The sequence below is a fragment of the Salvelinus fontinalis genome, chromosome 3, assembly GCF_029448725.1.
Source record: "Salvelinus fontinalis isolate EN_2023a chromosome 3, ASM2944872v1, whole genome shotgun sequence".
Lineage (NCBI taxonomy): Eukaryota > Metazoa > Chordata > Actinopteri > Salmoniformes > Salmonidae > Salvelinus > Salvelinus fontinalis.
In genome coordinates, this window is record NC_074667.1 from 26,553,781 (window position 1) to 26,573,002 (window position 19,222).

Consider the following 19,222-nt stretch of genomic DNA (forward strand, 5'->3'; position numbering starts at 1 on the left):
TAAAAAACTAGTACAAGAAGGGCACAGAAAATGTCCCCAAAAAGTACGGATACATATTTTCCTGTGAATAAACACATGTTATATTCCGGGAATAAAGATCCTGTGAAAAGCCAAAGATTTAAATGGCTTTACTTACATGTTGCCACTATGACATGTTTGATTAAAAAATAATAATAATAGCAGTCTTGCAAGCATTCATATACTGAAGAAAAATATAAATGCAACTATTTCAAAGATTTTACAGAGTTACGGTTCATTTTAGGAAATCGGGGGCGCAGCCAGACCCACCCACTGGGGAGCTAGGCCCAGCCAATCAATCAGCTTTTCCACACAAAGGGGCTTTATTACAGACAAATACTCCTCAGCACCCCTCAGACGATCCCGCAGGTGAAGAAGTTGGATTTGGAGGTCCTGGGCTGGCGTGGTTGTGAGGTTGGTTGGACGTACTGCCAAATTCTCAAAACTGTTGGAGGCAGCTTATGGTAGAGGCATGAACATACAATTCTCTGGCAACAGCTCTGGTGGACATTCCTGCAGTCAGCATGCCAACTGCACGCTCCCTCAACTTGAGACATCTGTGGCATTGTGTTGTGTGACAACTGCATATTTTAAAGTGGCCTTTTATTGTTCCTGGCACAAGGTGCACCTGTGTAATGATCATGTTGTCTAATCAGGTTATTGATATGCCACACCTGTCAGGTGGATGGATAATCTTGGTAAAGGAGAAATGCTCACTAACAGGGATGTAAACAAATTTGTGAGAAAAGCTTTTTTGTGCATATGGAACATTTTGGGGATTTTTTCTTTCAGCTCATGAAACATGGGACCAACAAGTTAAGTTTATAGTTTTGTTCAGAGTATAATCTATTGATTCATGGAATTCACATCTTGTCCACACATTCCCTTCAATATTCCAATTGTACACACATCAATGGTATTACACGTGCCAAAACATTGGATCAACTTTGACGAGGGGGGGTCCCTAAAGAAGCAGAGGCTCAGTCTGGTTTTAGTTATAAAACAAGGCTCACTCTGTACTCTCAGCCCAATATTGCTTTTTGGAAGAAAGAAAAAAAACTCAAGAGGGGGAAAAAATGAAGGTAAAAGGCACAGAGGGGAGGAGCCCAAGGAACAGCTAGCAAGTGGCAAAGGCCCTCACGTGATAACATCAGAATGTTATAGTTTTTATGATCACATGGTAAAATCCTACAAAAACTCAATTTAGCTTCTCTACTGATCATTCATGGGGGACAAACATTTGAAACAGCTCACCCTGCAACACGTGGCAGGTGATTAAACTCTGACTCACCATGATGTAAATAATGACAGAACAGCATAAATCCAAGATTCAAATTCATTGAGAGCCTTTTTATATTTCAAGTTTAAATGTAAATAACTACTAATTACAATTACATCCAATCCACATGTTGACAGTAAATGAGAAGCATGTTTGGGACATAAATAAGAGCAGTGAAGATGACCAACACAGAGCCCCCTGGAGGTCTGACTGTGGTCCCCTGAAAAAGCGCCCGGAGGGTCATGTCTAGATGGGATACAGCTTGTGAAATTGACGTCAAAGTAGATTTGTTTTTGTGCATTTCAGCAAACCCACCTAATTCTCCTAACCTGCTGTGTAAGTTATCCTAAACCTGTTACAAAAAGTAAATTGACAAAAGCTGTATTCCTTCTAGATAAAAAAAAACATGCATGAGGCCAGAGCCATTTTCGAAGGAATTTTGGTTTCAGGCAACAGAAGGAAGAATAGAGCAGAAACAAATGGCAAAACAGTGCTTTCAGTTTTGCTTTGCAATCCTCACAGACCCTCAAATAACATCTACAAAAGATAGATGGTAGAGGCACCAGAATAAGGATGACAGACATGTTAGGCCAAACACACTTTTTGGAAAGACACTGGCATACCGTGTCATCTGTGCCGATGTGGTGTGTTCACAAATGTCAAAGGACAGGTTGGCTAAAAATATGAATTGAAAATGATTAGATGAGTCTTTCTTGCTAATGTGATTAAAATGTTGCAAACGCAGTGCGCGTGACACAAAGACAGCTATATAGATTAAAGGTATTCGTTGCCACAATACTGAAGCTCGTGAATATTCGAGAGTCAGTTCCAAATATTCCAGTTATTTTCCACCACAACATTACAGACTTAAAAAAATAAGACCGTAGGAAAAGAGATTGTTACGAAAAGATATAAAAAGATAACTTTTTTTTTTTTTTTTTTAAAGATTGCGTTTTTCCTTGTCCTATCTGCAGTTCTGCTAGATCAGAGCTGGGTGAAGGTATAGCCGTCTAGCCGAGAGAGGTAGGACTATCCAAGCACAGCGCAGGTCTCTTTGGACAAAAGCTTCACAGTGGAACAGTCTCCATCGAAAAGTAGCATTCTTGTTGTGTGGTGCGTTAGTATCTGTTGTTGAGGTTTCTCAATTCCCTCGGTTCCACATAAGGCAAGAGAGAGAGAGGAACATTCTAAAAAACTAGTCTCACTAGTAGTAACCTTAGTTAAATAAAAAATGTATAAAAACTACTAAGCAAGTCGGTTAAGAACAAATTCTTATTTTCAATGACGGCCTAGGAACAGTGGGTTCTGCCCCTTGTTCAGGGGCAGAACAACGGATTTTTACCTTGTCAGCTCGGAGATTCAATCTAGCAACCTTTCGGTTACTGGCCCAACGCTCTAACCATTAGGCTACCTGCCGCCCGTAGTAACCTTACAACCTCTAAATGACACAGTTCACACAGACACACACACTCAATATACAGTTGAGGTCAGCATTCATACACATTACAGACATCTTAGTTCTAGTTCTGGCTGCTAGCTCCAGATGTCTTCCAGATCTGGTGAAGGGAGGGATAGACCAGTCCAGCATAGACCTTCCTTTCTACCTCACAGCACTCACAATAAAAACATCAAGTCAAAAATAGACGGCCTATTGTTTTCCCACTTCACATATTGTCCCTTTAGCTTGCGTGGGTAACTAAAGGGTACTGAGGAGCATCTTCAGTCCCCTCCTTCACCTTGTTGACAAATGGCACTCCCATGTCCTCTTCTCCATATGGATCAGTCCCACAGAACAGCTAGAGCCCATCCCTGACTAGGAATCTCCCTGAGGCCCAGCAAAGGCCAGGACCAAGGTGTGGTTGTTTCCCCCCATATTGCACGTTGTCAGCTCCTGCTCGCCTCCCTCAGTGGAGCAGAGTGAGAAGCCCTAGAGGGAGCAACAGGGTGAGTACAGACCAGACTCCCCAGACAGGTGCGGCAGCACTCTTCCCCAGCTCTCTCTGGGCACAGCCCTCGCCCTTGTACCCGCTGTAGCACTGGCACTGGAAGTGTTGCCTGTACCTAGCCAGCTCCCCCTGATCTAGCTGACCTGTCACCTTCAGCCTGCCACCCTGGACGCTGATGCTGTGGGTGAGGGGGTTGAGGTGCAGGTAGGCGTCAGTGTCTGAGAGTGTGCGGAGGCAGCGGCCATGGGAGGTGCACAGCTGCTGGCTGCACAATTCTGCTGCCGTAGAGACGTTAAGCAGGTACTGTCCAAGCGGACCCCGTAGGTAGTCATTCAGACTGGAGCAGCTGGCCTGAGGGGGGGAGGGAGGAGAGCGAGAGAGTGAAACACAGGTGCAGACTCAGGATGGACCAACACATGTTAACATTTAAATTGTGGATAGACGGACAGGAAATAGTTGTTCCAGAGGGGAACACCAGGGGTGTATTCATTAGATTCCGGTGCAAAACGTTTTTCAACAGAAAAAGTTTTGCAAAAAAAAATTGATTATATTTAAAAAGAAACATGTAGGTCCCTCCCAGTTTCGTTCTGTTTTCGCTGTTGGCTTCAGTTTGGTTCCTGCGACTAATGAATACACCCCAGACTGATGACTCAAAAGTCATTATGCATAATCTATGAATGATCAAATAGGAGTCTGTCCCAAATGGAACCCTATTTCCCTACAGGGCCTTGGTCAAAAAGTAGTGCACTATGTAGGGAATAGGGTGTAATTTGGGAAGCACACCAAATGGGGTCATTCATAGATAATGAATGGTTTGAGTCACTATGTAGGGAATAGGGACTTTTCAGGGAGAACACTCCCATTGCTGCTGCTGTAGGTACGTTACAGAGGGGAACACCAGATTGATGACTCAAACTAAGCTATGGATAATCTATTCATGATCAAAATAGCTCTTGAAGGAGAACACTCACTTTGCTGCTGGCGTAGGTATGATCTCCCCAGACGATGACCCCAGCTGCTCCCAGGGCTACACTCTCCCCAATGGTGGACACCAGGTCTGTCTGCAGAAACACACACACACTCAGTCCGGCAGCACATTATGAACACACTGGCCATGTTTGAGATTGACTACATTGCAGCCAGCGACCAGACTGACAGATCTACAAATCTTAAATGAGTGGTCATTCATGACGTAAGGTGATTTGTAGGTCAGTCAGTCAGTGGCTGACCACTATGACGTTGAACGTAATCGATCTGAAACACACACCCTGCCCTCTATGAACAGGAACATGTCATCATTTAGTTAACACTGACCAGCTGAGCTCACCCATGCCCTTTACAGTTCACGCCTGCGTCCCCAATGGCACTCCTGTCCCCTTCATAGTGCACTACTTTTGACCAGGGCCCATAGAGCTGGTCGGCAGGTAGCCTAGTGGTTAGAGAGTTTGGCCAGTAACCGAAAGATTGCTGGAGCAAATCCCCGAGCTGACAAGGTAAATATCTGTCGTTCTGCCCCTGAACAAGGCAGTCATTGTAAAGAAGAATTTGTTCTTAACTCACTTGCCTAGTTAAATAATGGTTAAATAAATGAGCTCTGGTCAATAGTAGCGCCAGATGAGACGCATTCCCATTATACTCGACATTCTGAATCATCCAATCTATTCTCAAGACACCCTGATTTAAAACACAGACACCAGATTTGTCACTCTCCCACACACATCCTTTCGCTCTCACACACTCGTTCAACATGGAGAGATTTAGGGCAATTATATCATGGAGTCGTCAGTTCAGACACACTCCAACGAAGAAATCAAGCATGGCGTCGACAGGCCTATAGGCTAACCGTGACACCCCGTTCATTCATTCAGAATATTCCGACACGCAAAAAAAACTCTCTCTTGGTCCGTCTCCCATCCAGTGTGTCTGTGTGAAGAGTGGTCCAGTGGGAAAGTAAACACTGACGCCCCGGCTGCCTGACGGCACCTCATTCATCCAGTCAGACACTAGTACCAACCTCTCCAACCACACACACTAGTACCAACTCCTACATCACCACCAGACACAAAAATTGCCAAAAGACTCCAGCCACCTGAGACATGTACTGTTCTCAATAGCCCGGCAGGCAGTACCGGTGCACCAAGGCTCAGACCAACAGACACCTAAACAGCTTCTATCCCCTGGCCATAACATTGTTAAATGGCTAACAACTACTGCTCCCCTTAATACCTACGCTGCTGCTGCTAAAATTATTATCAATTAGATTTATTACTACCACTACGCTGTTTTTCATTGATTGCCATTAGTATCTATGTATCCTGCTACTGGTCACTATTACTCCCGTTTACATGTATATATTACCATAAGTATACAATATATACACAGTGTACAAAACATTAGGAACATGACAGACTGTCCAGGTGAAAGCTATGATCCCTTATGTCACTTGTTAAATCCACAAATCAGTCAAATCAGTGTAGTTGAAGGGAAGGAGACAAGGCTTAAAAATCCTTCTTTAACTTGAGACAGACTGTGTATGTGTGCCATTCAGAGGGTGAATGGGCAATAAAAAATGTTTTAACTGCCTTTGAACGGGGTATGGTAGTAGGTGCCAGGCGCACCGGTTTGAGTGTGTCATGAACTGCAACGCTGCTGGGTTTTTCACGCTCAACAGTTTCCTGTGTGTATCAAGAATGGTCCACTACTCCAAGGACATCCAGCCAACTTGACACAACTGTGGGAAGCATTGGAGTCAACATGGGCCAGCATCCCTATGGAGCGCTTGGCACCTTGTAGAGTCCATGACCCGATGAATTGAGGCTGTTCTGAGGGCAAAAGAGGGTGCAACTCAATATTAGGAAGGTGTTCTTAATGTTTTGTACATTCATTGTATATTCCTGCTACCAGTCATTTTTCAGTTCTGTTTACATGTACAGTATAACAGCTAACAACTATAACAGCCTAGAAGCCTATCAATTAGTTTGTGACTCTAGTTTGGGTAAGGATCAGTTGCTTGAGACACAGTATTTTGTGCGCCGCTATCTGCACGTGTGTGTTATTGGAAAGTTGGCGATGGGTAATGATATTTGGTGTAGAAACCGCAGACAGACAGATGTAGGTTTCTGGGGAAACACAGGCGACTCTGTTGCTAGTAATGAGTGTGTGTGTGTGTGTGTGTGTTCTATATTTAGCACCTGACATATTATGTAAGCAATGGGCTTTAAAAAAAAGAAAAAAGGAGAGCCGCACATTCTAGGAGCTCAGAGGAAGTCATTTTATAACCAACGTTTCGACAGGGTATAAAGCCTTTAACACTGTATGTGGTGTTGACTGTATGTGGTCTTGACATCTCACAGGGAGGCTCCTCTCATCAACCCTATTTAAAAACCAGAGAACATTTTGATGATGGATCGGTAGATTTTTAGGCCCTGTCAAGAGTAACACCTGCTTTGCAAGACCAGAAGGAACCGGTCTGTGATTATCCACATCACTCAGAAAGACCGCACACTGATGCTCTTATGGAAATGTGATTGGCTGCATCTAAACAGGCAGTCTGATCCCCCCCCCCACACTAATTGGTCTTTTGACCAATCACATCAGATCTTTCCACATCCAACCTTTTTCGGAGCTGATCTGATTGGTCAAGACCAATTAGTGAAAAAAAGATCAGAATTGTGTAAACACAGCCATGCAGTCACACACACACTCACTAAACTAAAACAATGCATTGGGGTGCAGAAGACCAGAGATGCTGAGGGTGGCTTTCAAGTGCATCTTTTTGTTGACAAAGAAAGCGGACTCAAACAGGCTGGAAAAAGATGGCGGAAGCGCACAATGAAGTGGATTCTGAATCTAATGGTGGTAAAATCAAGGACAATTGGAGTCTTGTCCAAAAGAATGGGAAACGGAGCAAAGTAGTGTACAGTGATGAGAATGTCCCTTCATATCTTGTAGGAGTGCGGTTTGTTAATGAGGAGCAGTTGAGCAGAGTACCAATCTTGAAGAAACCATTTCAGCTATCCAAACTGGTGGAGAGAGTGATGGGTAAAGTGAAGGTTGTGAGGTTCACGAGAGGCAGGCTTGTTTCGATTTTTTGTGCTTCTGCGGATCAGAAAGGAACGTGCGTTGCATCTCACCCGATTTGATAAGTTTGAAGTGTCCCTTCGGAACAGGGCACCCCTTAAGGGGGTTATAGCTGGCGTCTCGTGGGGTTATATCCCTGGAGTGCTTGATCCACGTCGGATGAATCGTGTGGTGAAGGGTGAAAAAAATGAACAGTCTATATGGCAGTTACATTATATGGAGTTTCTCCCTGCAGTCGGGTTATATAAACTATAGTCAGAGCATTTATCCCAAGACCAATGCAGTGTGATCATTGTAAGGCTTTTGGACATGTTTCAAGTGTTTGCAGAAGGGAGAAGCCCGAAATGGCCAAGTTGTGGAAAAGAACATATTGTGCGTTTTAAAAGTGAGGAAAATGTGACATGTTGCAATTGTGGTGGGAACCATGAAGCTACATATTTCGATTGCCTGACAAGGGTAAAAGAGAATGAGGTGGCCAAATGCAGGGCTGTCCAGAGCATTTCATATGCAGCAGCTGTTAATGGTTGAGGGTTTGAATGGTGCTCCTGAAGAGTCCATGGTGGTGGAAAGGCCTTCACTGCAGGCTGCAGGGGTTGCCTTTCACCAGCAGGACCCTCATATTTTAAAGGTTAAGAAGGTGGACTTTGTGGCCTTTATAGCTATGGTGATTAATGGCACTGCCAAGGTGGAGAGAAGGTCCAGGAAGTTAGATATTGTGGATGCGGTGGAGTTACATGGAATATTGGCACAAGCCGTACCACCCTCTCAGGCCCTAGAACGAAGATATGGAGATTTGAAAGAAGGAAGAAGTGGGAGTTTTGTTTTTGTCAATGTACTATTTTTATTTGGGTGGATTAAGGATTAGGGAAACTATCACATATGGATTTTCTTTACTCGTTTTTGTTTTCAACCCGTCCAGTTGGTTGCGGCAATATACCTTTTTGGGGGTTGTAGTCCGCCATAAAACCTACAGAAGAATTAACTGAGAAAAGCAGCTATAGAAACAGTCCGCTGAGAAGTTCAAAAGCTACTGTGCGCCAGGCTGACATCTTACTGGAATAACAATAACAGTGATATCAGGTCTCTGCACAGCACAAGCTATGGTCGTGGTGAGTAGCCTAATATCTATAGGTACAGAATTAGACAACGTCGGGCCCTCACCTCAGTCAGCGGAGTCAGCTCGTTGGCATACGTAGGCCGGGTGTAGACGAAGACGGGCCGTGCCACCCCGTCGCCCGCCGAAGCAAGCCGCATCCCCTCCTTCACTCGGTTCCGGACAAACTGGCGCCCGAACGTGGTGGAGCTCAGCACCTTGCCCATGTAGACTGAAGGGAACAGAGCTGTGCTCTCAGTCCACAGCCAGGTGAGCTGGTCATTACGGGCCACCTCCACATTAGGGCAGCGGCCTGTGTAGTTCAGGCCGCTCCGGTAGTCGTGGTTGTAGCAATCTGGGAACAGGTAGAACCCCCACAGTTGGTTAGGCCGCAGGCTCTTGGCCAGCCTGAGGGTCTCCAGCATGAACTTTCGGGCCGACAGCTCAAACTCCTGCTGAGCCACTTTCCCCACTTGCTCCGGGGGCCAATCCGGGTTTTTCTCGGCCACTAGTTTCCGGGATTGGTCCCGGTACACGTTCTTGACGTCCCAGTTGCGGATCCACAGCGGACGCCACTCCTCCCAGTCAATGACGGCGAGGCCTTTGGCGTTTGGTTCGCGTATGTATTTGTGCACACCTTCGGGCATCTTCTCCTGGTGCTGCATGAGACTGGCGGCCTGAGGGATTCCACCGTTCACCGCGGTGCCGTCACGCTCGTAATACGGGTACAGCCCTAACCGGTCCTTATAGAAGATGGTGAGGTTCTGTCTGACGAAGCCCTCGTTGGGTGAAGCTACGATCTGGAACTGCTCCAGCGGGAAATGCACACCGTGCCGGGGGCCACAGTCCTCCGTTGGGGCATTCCAGGCGAGGAGCAAAGGCTTCTGGGAGAACAGGGGCCATCTAGTGGGCTTCAGCTCTTCAGCTCGGACATTCCTGGGAACGAGCAGAGCCAGGAGCAGCAGCCAGGGAAGCTGGACAGTCAGGGCCAGGAGAGTGTGAAGCGCTAACCCCATGACCACCTTCTCTGCCCTGGAAGAGACACACAATGACAATGCAGATCTTTAAAAACACAGCCAATGGAGTCAGTCTCTCCAGTTAGTTTCTCTGTATAGACTATATAATTTGGCCTTGATCCAAAGTAAGCTATTGCTGAATGAAAGGGCATGTTTACCGGTAGTTACTGTATACTGTCCCGTAGGTGCCCTCACAAAAACTATTTCTCACTGTGTTGTGTAATAATTACCCTTGAGCAAGAGTGGGTGTGTTATCGACAGCAAATCAACATTTTCTTTCACACACTGATTGGCACACATATACTGGAAATCCAACATGACAGGGTATAATAACGTGTAAGATAGAGGGACATTTAAAATTACATTTTGGTACTCTACTAACATTGATTGATTAAAGGTAATGTAAGCCTTAGGGCTGACCCCAATTAGTTGCTAAGCTGTTGGTCGACCGAGATTGTTTTAGTCGAGCAGTAACAAATATATATACACTACACACAGTACCAGTCAAAGGTCTGGACACACCTACTCATTCAAGTGTTTTTCTTTACTTTTACTACATTGTAGAACAATAGTTATGACATCAAAACTATGAAATAACACATATGGAAACATGTAGTAACCAAAACAAAGAGTTAAATCAAAATATATTTTATGTTTGAGATTCTTCAAAGTAGTAGTAGTAGTAGTAAAAGACCAAGTCTAAGAACAGCTTAAATAAGCATAGAGAAACAACAGTCCATCATTAGTTTAAGACATGAAGGTCAGCCAATCCTGAACATTTCAAGAACTTTGAACATTTCTTCAAGTGCAGTTGCAAAAACCATCAAGCCCTATGATGAAACTGGCTCTCATGAGGACCGCCACAGGAAAGGAAGACCCAGAGTTACCTCTGCTGCAGAGGACAAGTTCATTAGTTACCAGCCTCAGAAATTGCAGCCTAAATAGATGCTTCAGAGTTCAAGTAACAGACATCTCAACATTAACTGTTCAGAGGAGACTACATGAATCAGGCCTTCATGCTCAAATTGCTGCAAAGAAACCACTACTAAAGGACACCAATTAGAAGAAAAGACTTGCTTGGGCCAAGAAACACGAGCAATGGACATTAGACCGATTGAAATCTGTCCTTTAATCTGATGAGTCCAAATTTTAGATTTTTGGTTCTAACCGTGAAAGGGAAAAATGTAATGCTCTGATCCAATGGAAACATCATAAAATAGGTCTACCTGATTACTTCTTATCAGTGCTGGACTTGGACTGAAATACGTTCCAGTACTCATTTTGTGTACGGGCACTGTTTATATTTAGATATATGAACTCTACAATACTTCTGAGCTAATAAGAGGAACAGGAGCTCAAGAAGGAGAAAATTTGAGGTGCTGGTACTCAGCTCCGGTTAGCTCCTGCCCAAGTCAAGCACTGCTTCTTATCCCTTGCGCAAATAGCCTACAGTTGTGTCTGTCACGAGCTCATTAGCCGCTGAAAACCGAGGGCCCAGAATATTTTATTCAATGTTGCAAGTTTGCTAGCACAAGTTTCGGGCCTGACCCAAGTTAATACAATGTTTCTAGTATGCTGCAGACAGGACGTGGGTAGCCAATGTGATTTCAGATATTTATTTTTATCAGTATATTATTTTTTTACCTGCAGGCTGCAATGTTTTTATTTGTTGGCTTTATGTAGGTTATTTTTACATAGTTGGCAATGGAAGTAACTTTTTAGGTTAGTATCATTTTCATTTAGATAGAATTTTGATTAACCATATTACAATGATTTTGAGATATGGAGACGTTATTATAAATTTAATTAAACTGTTTCACAAATTTTTTTGCAGCCTCCTCGTGTAGCCTATTACCAGCAACTTCAGGAGAGTAATGGCAGAGTCTGCAAAAGCCAGCAGGAGGTTGGGTCAGGTTACGTTTTTTTATTTTGGTTATCTGGATCTCTGGCACCCTCTTAAGGAATTGGTCTTATTCATCAAATGGTAAGCTTAAAGCATCAGACGAGCTCAATGCATATAATTGATTTTATTGAAACACATTGTTTGTGTCTATATGGAAAAAATACACATTTAAAATATTTAATTATAGGATGACTTTCGGTCAAGCAAGATTTTTTATTTTTGGGGGACAGCCCTAGTAGGTCTACAGTAAAAATACTAAAATAAAAGCATAGGCAAAGAGACAGACACAGAACTGACTGACAATGTGTGGCTGATGTGAAATGGCTAGCTAGTTAGTGGTGGTGTGCGCTAATAGTGTTTCAATCGGTGACGTAACGATGCTTCGTGAGTGACTGTGGTTGATGTGTGCAGAGGGTCCCTGGTTCGAGCCCAGGATGGGGCGAGGAGAGGGACGGAAGCTATACTGTTACAAATGCATGAGTATATAATATCTTATTTCTGTCCATGTCGACAAATACTGATGACTGCCAGGCAAGGTCAAATGCAATCAGACTGATACCTTTGCTTCACAGTCAGATTAATTCCATACATTTGTTTGTAAAATTGCCTCCTACAAGCCAAAATGTTTAATAAAATGATATGTTAACTTACAATACCGGTTGTCCAGTGCGGTAGGCCCTTTTGCAGGTAGGAATGTGAAACAATATATACACAGGAAAGTATAATTAAATAAACGTTTAAGTGCTTTTAGTGTACTCAGATTTATATCACCTGAAGCATGCACATAACCATTTTATTGGCAAGTATGCATGCTTTTTTAAGTCTTGTGAGCATGATTCCGGTGATAGAACTCTCGCACTACAAACGCTTTGAAAAGTTGGTAATTATACTTTCCTATGGCTATATTGTCTCACATTCCTACCTGGGAAAAACAAAAAACACATGGAAAACCGGTAAAGTAAAAAATATAATTTTATTCAACACTGGCTTGTAGGCCTAGAGGTCGCGAGAGGAAACTTTTATGATCCAAACGCTCATTTCTTGCCGTACGTAGAACTGAATGCAATTCAAGTTTTTGGTGTCAATTTCTGCTGCCTTTGACACGATCCGAATAGAACAATACACTCAAATGTAAAACCAAACCAGCTAGCCAGTTTCCCACAATGTGATTTGTCTGAATAATTATCATTAAATTAAACGAATACGTTTGTGAAGTAATTAACGTCATATGAATACGAAATTCACCACAAACGCATTCGCGCACACGTTGTAGCGGTAAACGCCGACAAAGTTAGCAAGAGCTAGTTTCACAGTCCTGCGTTTACGTACTACTACATTGTAGCCAAACACAATCGAACGGACCAGTGTGTGATACAGTTACGAACTGGGCAATAATAGCACACTACTCGCTCGAAATGTAGCAACATTAGTTGACCAAGTGATTCTGACCTGTAGCACACGACTCTCTCGGTCCCAGGACACCGGTTTATTCCACTCGTGTGGTTTCAAACAAAAAACGAGATAGACGACTCTGCCGCGTTCCTGGTATACATATCATTATGATGGAAATGTTCCAGCAGTTTTCTTGCTGACAACATATTATATTTCGTGCAAATCCTATGTGGCCTACGTCACTTAATGTTCGGCATTGAGCCCAGTTCCAACTTCCAAGTAAAAGTATTCGAGGTGCTACGAGTTCAGCACTGCTCGTTCTATTCAACGGGAAATGGGCGATACATTTCGAAATTGACGTCAATGTTTAGGCTACTTTGTCTTACGGATCAATAAAACATCTATGTCAGTGGTCTAATGAATGGGGGGGGAAATGTGTATGTTAAAGCAATACTAATATCTTTCTATGGCTTTTTTCGTTTGATATTTGCTTCCGATTACACCCCTTAAATTTCAATAGTGGTTTAGTCTTCCAATTTCGCTGAGGAAGGGATATCACTGGCACAGCTTGAGCTGAACTACTGTACAACGACTACTAGCTAGCCTAATAATACCAGCATCACATTACAGTAGTGTGGATGTCCACTTTAAACGAGCATATAAACATTATTGGCGGTAGATGGCTTGTTAGTCTGTGTGTGTTATAATTCAATCACAATATTGTAGTCCTTACGGATAATTTTCTGGGAACTGAAAAGCTATGTGATCATAGCTACTCGTTACAACTTTTCACAACTTTTCAGGAAACTGCAATAAAGCTTGCAGCAATAAAGCGTACAGCTGTGTAACTACATCCTTTCATCCACGGTTCACCCCCTAGAAAGCAGGATGTCAGCTGCATTTGAGTTTGCTGTGGACATAGCTGCTGTTCCTGAAAGAGTTGGAACCACTGACTCCCCGTGCTGACTCACCTGGCGGGTTAAAAAAAACGTAGATTGGGAAAACTTCTCCCGTGGGTGCTGACCAAGCATATCAAAACCTAAAGCAGGAAATTCTGTCTCTCTTTCTCACTCTCTGTTTGCTTCTTCACAGATGCCATTTCAGTACAGGGAACACAGAAGACCAGACCATTTTAAGTGATCTGTGATACCTAAAGGTATCTTAAACGGGGCTTGCTTTACATCAGTGCCATGTGTATCTGTCTGTAGGCTAGTCTGTCTGCACTGAACGTCCATGGTTGAAAGCCTTGCTCTTTGCTCCTCTCTAAGCCCTGTGGAGTGAGCAGTAATCAGGGCTTTAGTTGGAGTTGCTACTAACACACCTGGAGTTAGCCTACAGTAGTAGTGAACCCTCAACAGTAGAGGGACTGCGTTATTGCTGCTTTCATTTAGCAAAATGCAATCAGTGCCATAGTATGCCACCCACAGCTAGGCAGCTATTGACACAGATGTGTGCCACAGGAGGTTGGTGGCATCTTAATTGGGGAGAACGGGCTCGTGGTTATGGCTGGAGCGGAATCAGTGGAAAGGTATCAATTACGTCAAACACATGGTTTCCACTTCTGAACACGACTGTCTCCCGTACATAGAACACACACACACACACACACACACGCCCGTATGTACACACGGACACTCACTAACTCACACACACATTAAACATATATGAAAAAGCTGAAAACAGTTGTTAGAGGAAATATTATCTAATTAAAATTACTTTACGCATTGAGGCCTGTGTGTGGTATTGTTAAAAATGCATTAACGTGATGTGCCTCCTGTCATAGCAGATAACACACACTGTGTCTGAAATACAGATGTTAATCATGCTGGGATAACTGATTCAAGGAGTAGAGCACATCATTTTTTATAAGAATTTTTTATATTATAATAAGTAATACATTCAGAGTAAGAAATAGAGTTTAAAAAAATAAGAACGCAGACAAATATGTGCTACAAATATGTGACCCTGTAATCAGTTGTTGAATGAATCTGTCCCACTTACCCAACAGAGGCTACAGTCCTTTTCCTCTGAAATCTACCAAAGAGGTATGTGTAGTATAGACCAGTTGCTCTCCCCCTTATAACATTGGCTTAAGTGTCTTGGGTCCCCCTGCATTGAAAGTCCTATGAATGTGCCAGTAGGTCAGGCAGAGGTGCACTGCCTCTCTCTCTATGTTAGAAAAAACAGCCTTACATCTTATTTCAACCTTTGGCAGACCCCATCTCTGTCCCTCCCCCATAACCCTGACAACCTGACCCCAGGCTCATGAATTCAATAAAATATACCACTCTCACCAGGGGCTCAAACAAACCAAGAGGCACTTCCTTTCCTCTCACGCTCACAAGTAAATTCAGATTTTTCCCTTCATTTATGAGTAGACTGACAGGTTGTTGGACTAGGTATTGGACTAGGTATAAATTCTATGAAGCATAGAGATACTTATTATACAATACAAATTATTACAAGACAATCCTCAAAGGCACAAACCCTACAAAAATCCTGTTCGTGTGTGTTTGTGCATTAAGGTCCATGATAGAGTTTAGCTTTTAAGCCAGGGGTTTTCTTTGTTTTTGTCACTGATCAGCTGACTGCAGGACGACCCAAAGCATCTCCCATTGTCCAGCTATTGACACATAAGACCTCTGTGGTAGGAACATTGCCACTTTGTGCTGTAATGTGTTGAGCCCTATATAATAGTCACTTTCTCATTGAGTGATAGACCCTGTCCTCAGTGTGTCCCTATATACTCTAGGCAGAAACAAAAGCTGCTTTTATACGCTGGGCATAAGCAACAGTTCCTAGGCCATAGGTCAAAGGCAGCTTGTGAATAATCATTAGTGCCAGTTAGTGGGGTGACATGGGTTACGGTAAAAATAGGGTACTACTCAAGGTATTAACTATGTTAATTATTATCATCAAGTTCAGATCTTCAACAGGTTGCTCAGTCTGAACTTTATGTAGGTTTTAGCAGTACCTTTGTACTAGTCTTGCACTACCAGACATCACACCATATTCTAGTTAGTTTCTATGGATACATTTAGAACGACTGGAGTCAAGACTGCCTTGTTACAGACGTTCACTGCTAGTGATGGTAGTAATTATCCCTTTCTCTGCCGTCACCATATTTAACATTACAGAACTATAGGATAGAATTGGGAAGAACTTCTGGATGTCTCCAATCAAAATAGTTTGCATTCCACTTTGGCAAAATGTAATAGTTTTGAATTCCACCCCTGAAGAGGTAAACTGAGACGAGATGGGGCCAATTTAGACTCCTGTCCATTTGTCCTGCATGGGGAATTTGACCTTTGACCCACTGGCTCTACCTTCATCTGCATCCCCATAATACCACAGCCCTGTGAGGACATAAGAGATGGTCAGGGATAACAGAAAAGCCACATGATGTAGAGGAAAATGGCTCCTTGAATCCTTGTCTTTCCAAATGGCTCCTTGTCTTTCTTTGGCTTTCGTTTGCTTTAATATCCTTGCATTTCCTGATGTGTTTACATTCGTTTACAGTTCGGTTGGCTCCAGTCCCACCCACAAAATGTGTCATGGTAGTTCCCTAAATGCAACATTACGCAAAATTCAGTGGAATGACAACTACAAAACATTCTGAAGGGAGTGGCTTGCTGACAGCCAGAAAGAAAAAAAATATGATTCCCTTCTCAGAAGTGTGATTCTAGAAGTACTTCTTCTTCCCTGAACTGAAAGAAAAATGCCCTCCAGGGAAATGGACATGAGTTATTTTCCGTGGTTGACACAGACATGCTCAGGAAAGTGATATCACAACTTAAACCTTCTACCTGCCCTTTTGATCATATCCCCACCACCTTCTTCAAAACAGTTTTTAATTGCATAATTAAAAAAGTGCAAGCTATTGTTCTTCACTCCCTGTTCACAGGCACTTTCCCCACTGCACTAAAAACTGCTATGGTGAAACCCCTTCTGAAGAAATTAAATCTGGATTATTCAGCTCAGCTCTCTTTCGGCAAATCAACCCAAAAAAAACAGCAAATGTAGTTTTTTTTTATTCCAATCTGGATTTCGGTGCCCACCTCAGCACAGAGACAGACTTAGTTAAAGTGGTAAATTATATTAAAGCCAACACAGATGCCAAACCGCTCTCTGTCGTAGTCCTGGATTTAAGTGCTGCACTCGACACTGGTGACCACGATGTACTTCTGTAAAGACTGTAGAGGTGGGTTGGCCTCTCTGGTCCAGTTCTAAATTGGTGTAGGAACTATTTAAATGGTTGATAGTTTTTTGTACTGTTCAGTTGACATATGTTACCCCTTGGCAGCATTATCAGAAAGTACGGCATTGATTTTCACTGCTGCACAGACGATACACAACTTTACATTTCTGTGTCACCAGAGGATTTTAGCTCCGCAGATAAATGATTAGACTGTATTAGTGATTTAAATACTTCGATGGCTCACAACTTCCTCCAGCTAAATCAAGACAAGACAGAGGTACTTATTATTGGAGCCAAAGCACAGAGGGAGAATCTGGCCACACATCTGAATTCACAAGCAATAAATATAAAACACCAGGAAATAAACCTAGGTGTCATTTTAGATACTGAACTCAAAATTTCAAATCACACACTAGGAATGTGACCACCTGAGGAACATTGCCAAGGTGTGGCTGTTTCTATCTCAGGCTGATACAGAGAAACTCATCCATGCTTTTATTACAAGCAGGCTTGACCACTAATGTAATGATCTCCTGTCTGGCCTATCCAAGAAAGCCATTGATCTACTGCAAAACATACAGAATGCTGCAGCACGGGTATTGACCAAGACCAGACGGAGAGCACACTTTACACTGGTTTTAAATTCTCTGCACTGACTGCCTGTTAGTTTTTAAATTAATTTTAAGATTTTTCTATTTGTTTTTAAATCAATCCACGATTGGCTTTGCTTGTCCTTAGGGTACTTTTTTAGTCTCAGTTTTTATCGTTACTTTTTTATCCTCTTGTGTTGGTTATGTAGTAAATACTTCTGTTTTTATTTTCATAGTTTATTTATGTTTTTTTCCTGTGAAGCGCAATGTGTTGCATTCATGTCTGAAATGAGCTATATAAATAATGCTTGATTTTGATTTGAAGTTGGTTGGATGTCCTTTGGGTGTTAGACCAATCTTGATACACACAGAAAACTGTTGTGTGAAAACCCCAGCAGCGTTGCAGTTCTTGACACGCTCAAACCGGTTCACATGGCACCTACTATGCTACCCAGTTCAAAGCCACTTAAATATTTTGTCTTGCCTATTCACCCTCTGAATGACACACATACACAATCCACGTCTCAATTGTCTCAAGGCATAAAAATCCTTCTTTAACCCGTCTCCGCACCCTTCCTCTTCACTGATTGTAGTGGATTTAACAAGTGACATAAATAAGGGATCATAGCTTTCACCTGGATTTACCTGGTCAGTATGTCATGTTTTGTATACTCAGTGTATATATAAATATATATATATATATATATATATATATACACACTCACTGGCCAGTTTATTAGATACACCACCTTGTTCACGAAAATGGATCGCTCCTACAGACAGTGAGTCACTTGTCCGTGGCTTGCTATATAAAGCAGGCAGACAGGCATCGAGGCATTCAGTTACTGTTCGATTGAATGTTAGAATGTGCAAAACTAGTGAACTAAGCAACTTTGAGCATGGTATGATAGTCAGTACAAGGCACTCTGGATCCAGTATGTCACACACACGGCAGTGTCTAGGGTTTACCAAGAATGGTGATACATCCAGTCAGCAGCAGTTCTGTGGTGGCGAAAACAGCTCGTTGATGAGAGAGGTCAAAGAAGAATGGCAAGAATCGTGCAAGCTAACAGGCGGGCCACAAACAGACAAATAATGATGCAGAACGGCATCTTGGAATGCACAACTCGTCGATCCTTGTCACGGATGGACTATTGCAGCAGACGACCACACCGGGTTTCTAATGTTTTGTGCACGTGGTGTATATTATGTTTGGGAAAAAGCTATATGGTTGTATATCAGCCAACATGAACAAATAGGTCACTCATGTTCACTTTCGGCCCAAAGAGAATTTAGGGCTTCTCGAAAGTCCCCCACAGAAAGATTAAACATTTCAGAACACACCAAAACTTTCCATTTCACCTCTGCATAACCCTTCACCCAACCTCTGGAATATTATTCTAGCTTTGTGGAAAAGTGCAGAGACATCAAAAAAACACTTCACCGCTGTTTCATCTCCCTCCTGTGACGCAGTATACACAGCGACTCTTCTCAGAGTTTTTTGTAGTCGGTAAAGAAAGAAAAAGAAAACGTGTATAAAAGCAATAAAGTGGAGTGGATCCTGACCCAGCATTCTTTTATCCTTTAAGCAGAACAATAACTCAGACAGCTCTGCGTGAAGAACATTTCCCATGGCATGAAGTGGGCATGACCATTCTGCTGACCCTTGCACACACACACACTCAATACACCTTCAGATGGTCAAAT

The 19,222-nt window shown here is 42.9% G+C and overlaps 1 protein-coding gene across 2 annotated transcripts; it reads right to left on the minus strand.

Annotated features, from left to right (window-relative positions):
- Positions 1–1,340: 1,340 nt before the first annotated feature.
- Positions 1,341–14,936, minus strand: LOC129842153 (hyaluronidase-2-like). Of its 2 annotated transcripts, none has more exons than XM_055910578.1 (4): positions 14,729–14,936; positions 8,485–9,448; positions 4,215–4,304; positions 1,341–3,594 (listed from the first exon to the last, which is right to left on the minus strand). In XM_055910578.1, exons 2-4 carry the CDS (start codon positions 9,430–9,432, stop codon positions 3,202–3,204), a joined length of 1,431 nt encoding a protein of 476 aa, XP_055766553.1. In that variant the 5' UTR covers positions 9,433–9,448; positions 14,729–14,936; the 3' UTR covers positions 1,341–3,201. The 2 variants fall into 2 exon arrangements, with proteins under 2 accessions (XP_055766553.1, XP_055766545.1); XM_055910570.1 differs by lacking the exon at positions 14,729–14,936 and adding an exon at positions 12,785–13,042.
- Between the last annotated feature and the right edge of the window lie 4,286 nt (positions 14,937–19,222).

Coding starts and splice junctions, on each gene's coding strand:
- LOC129842153 (XM_055910578.1), bottom strand. CDS start 9,432: ATGGGGTTAGCGCTTCACACTCTCCTGGCCCTGACTGTCCAGCTTCCC. Junction 4,305..8,484: donor AGCTGACTCCGCTGACTGAG/GTGAGGGCCCGA, acceptor GTGTTTCTGCAG/ACAGACCTGGTGTCCACCAT. Junction 3,595..4,214: donor ATACCTACGCCAGCAGCAAA/GTGAGTGTTCTC, acceptor TCCCCCCCTCAG/GCCAGCTGCTCCAGTCTGAA.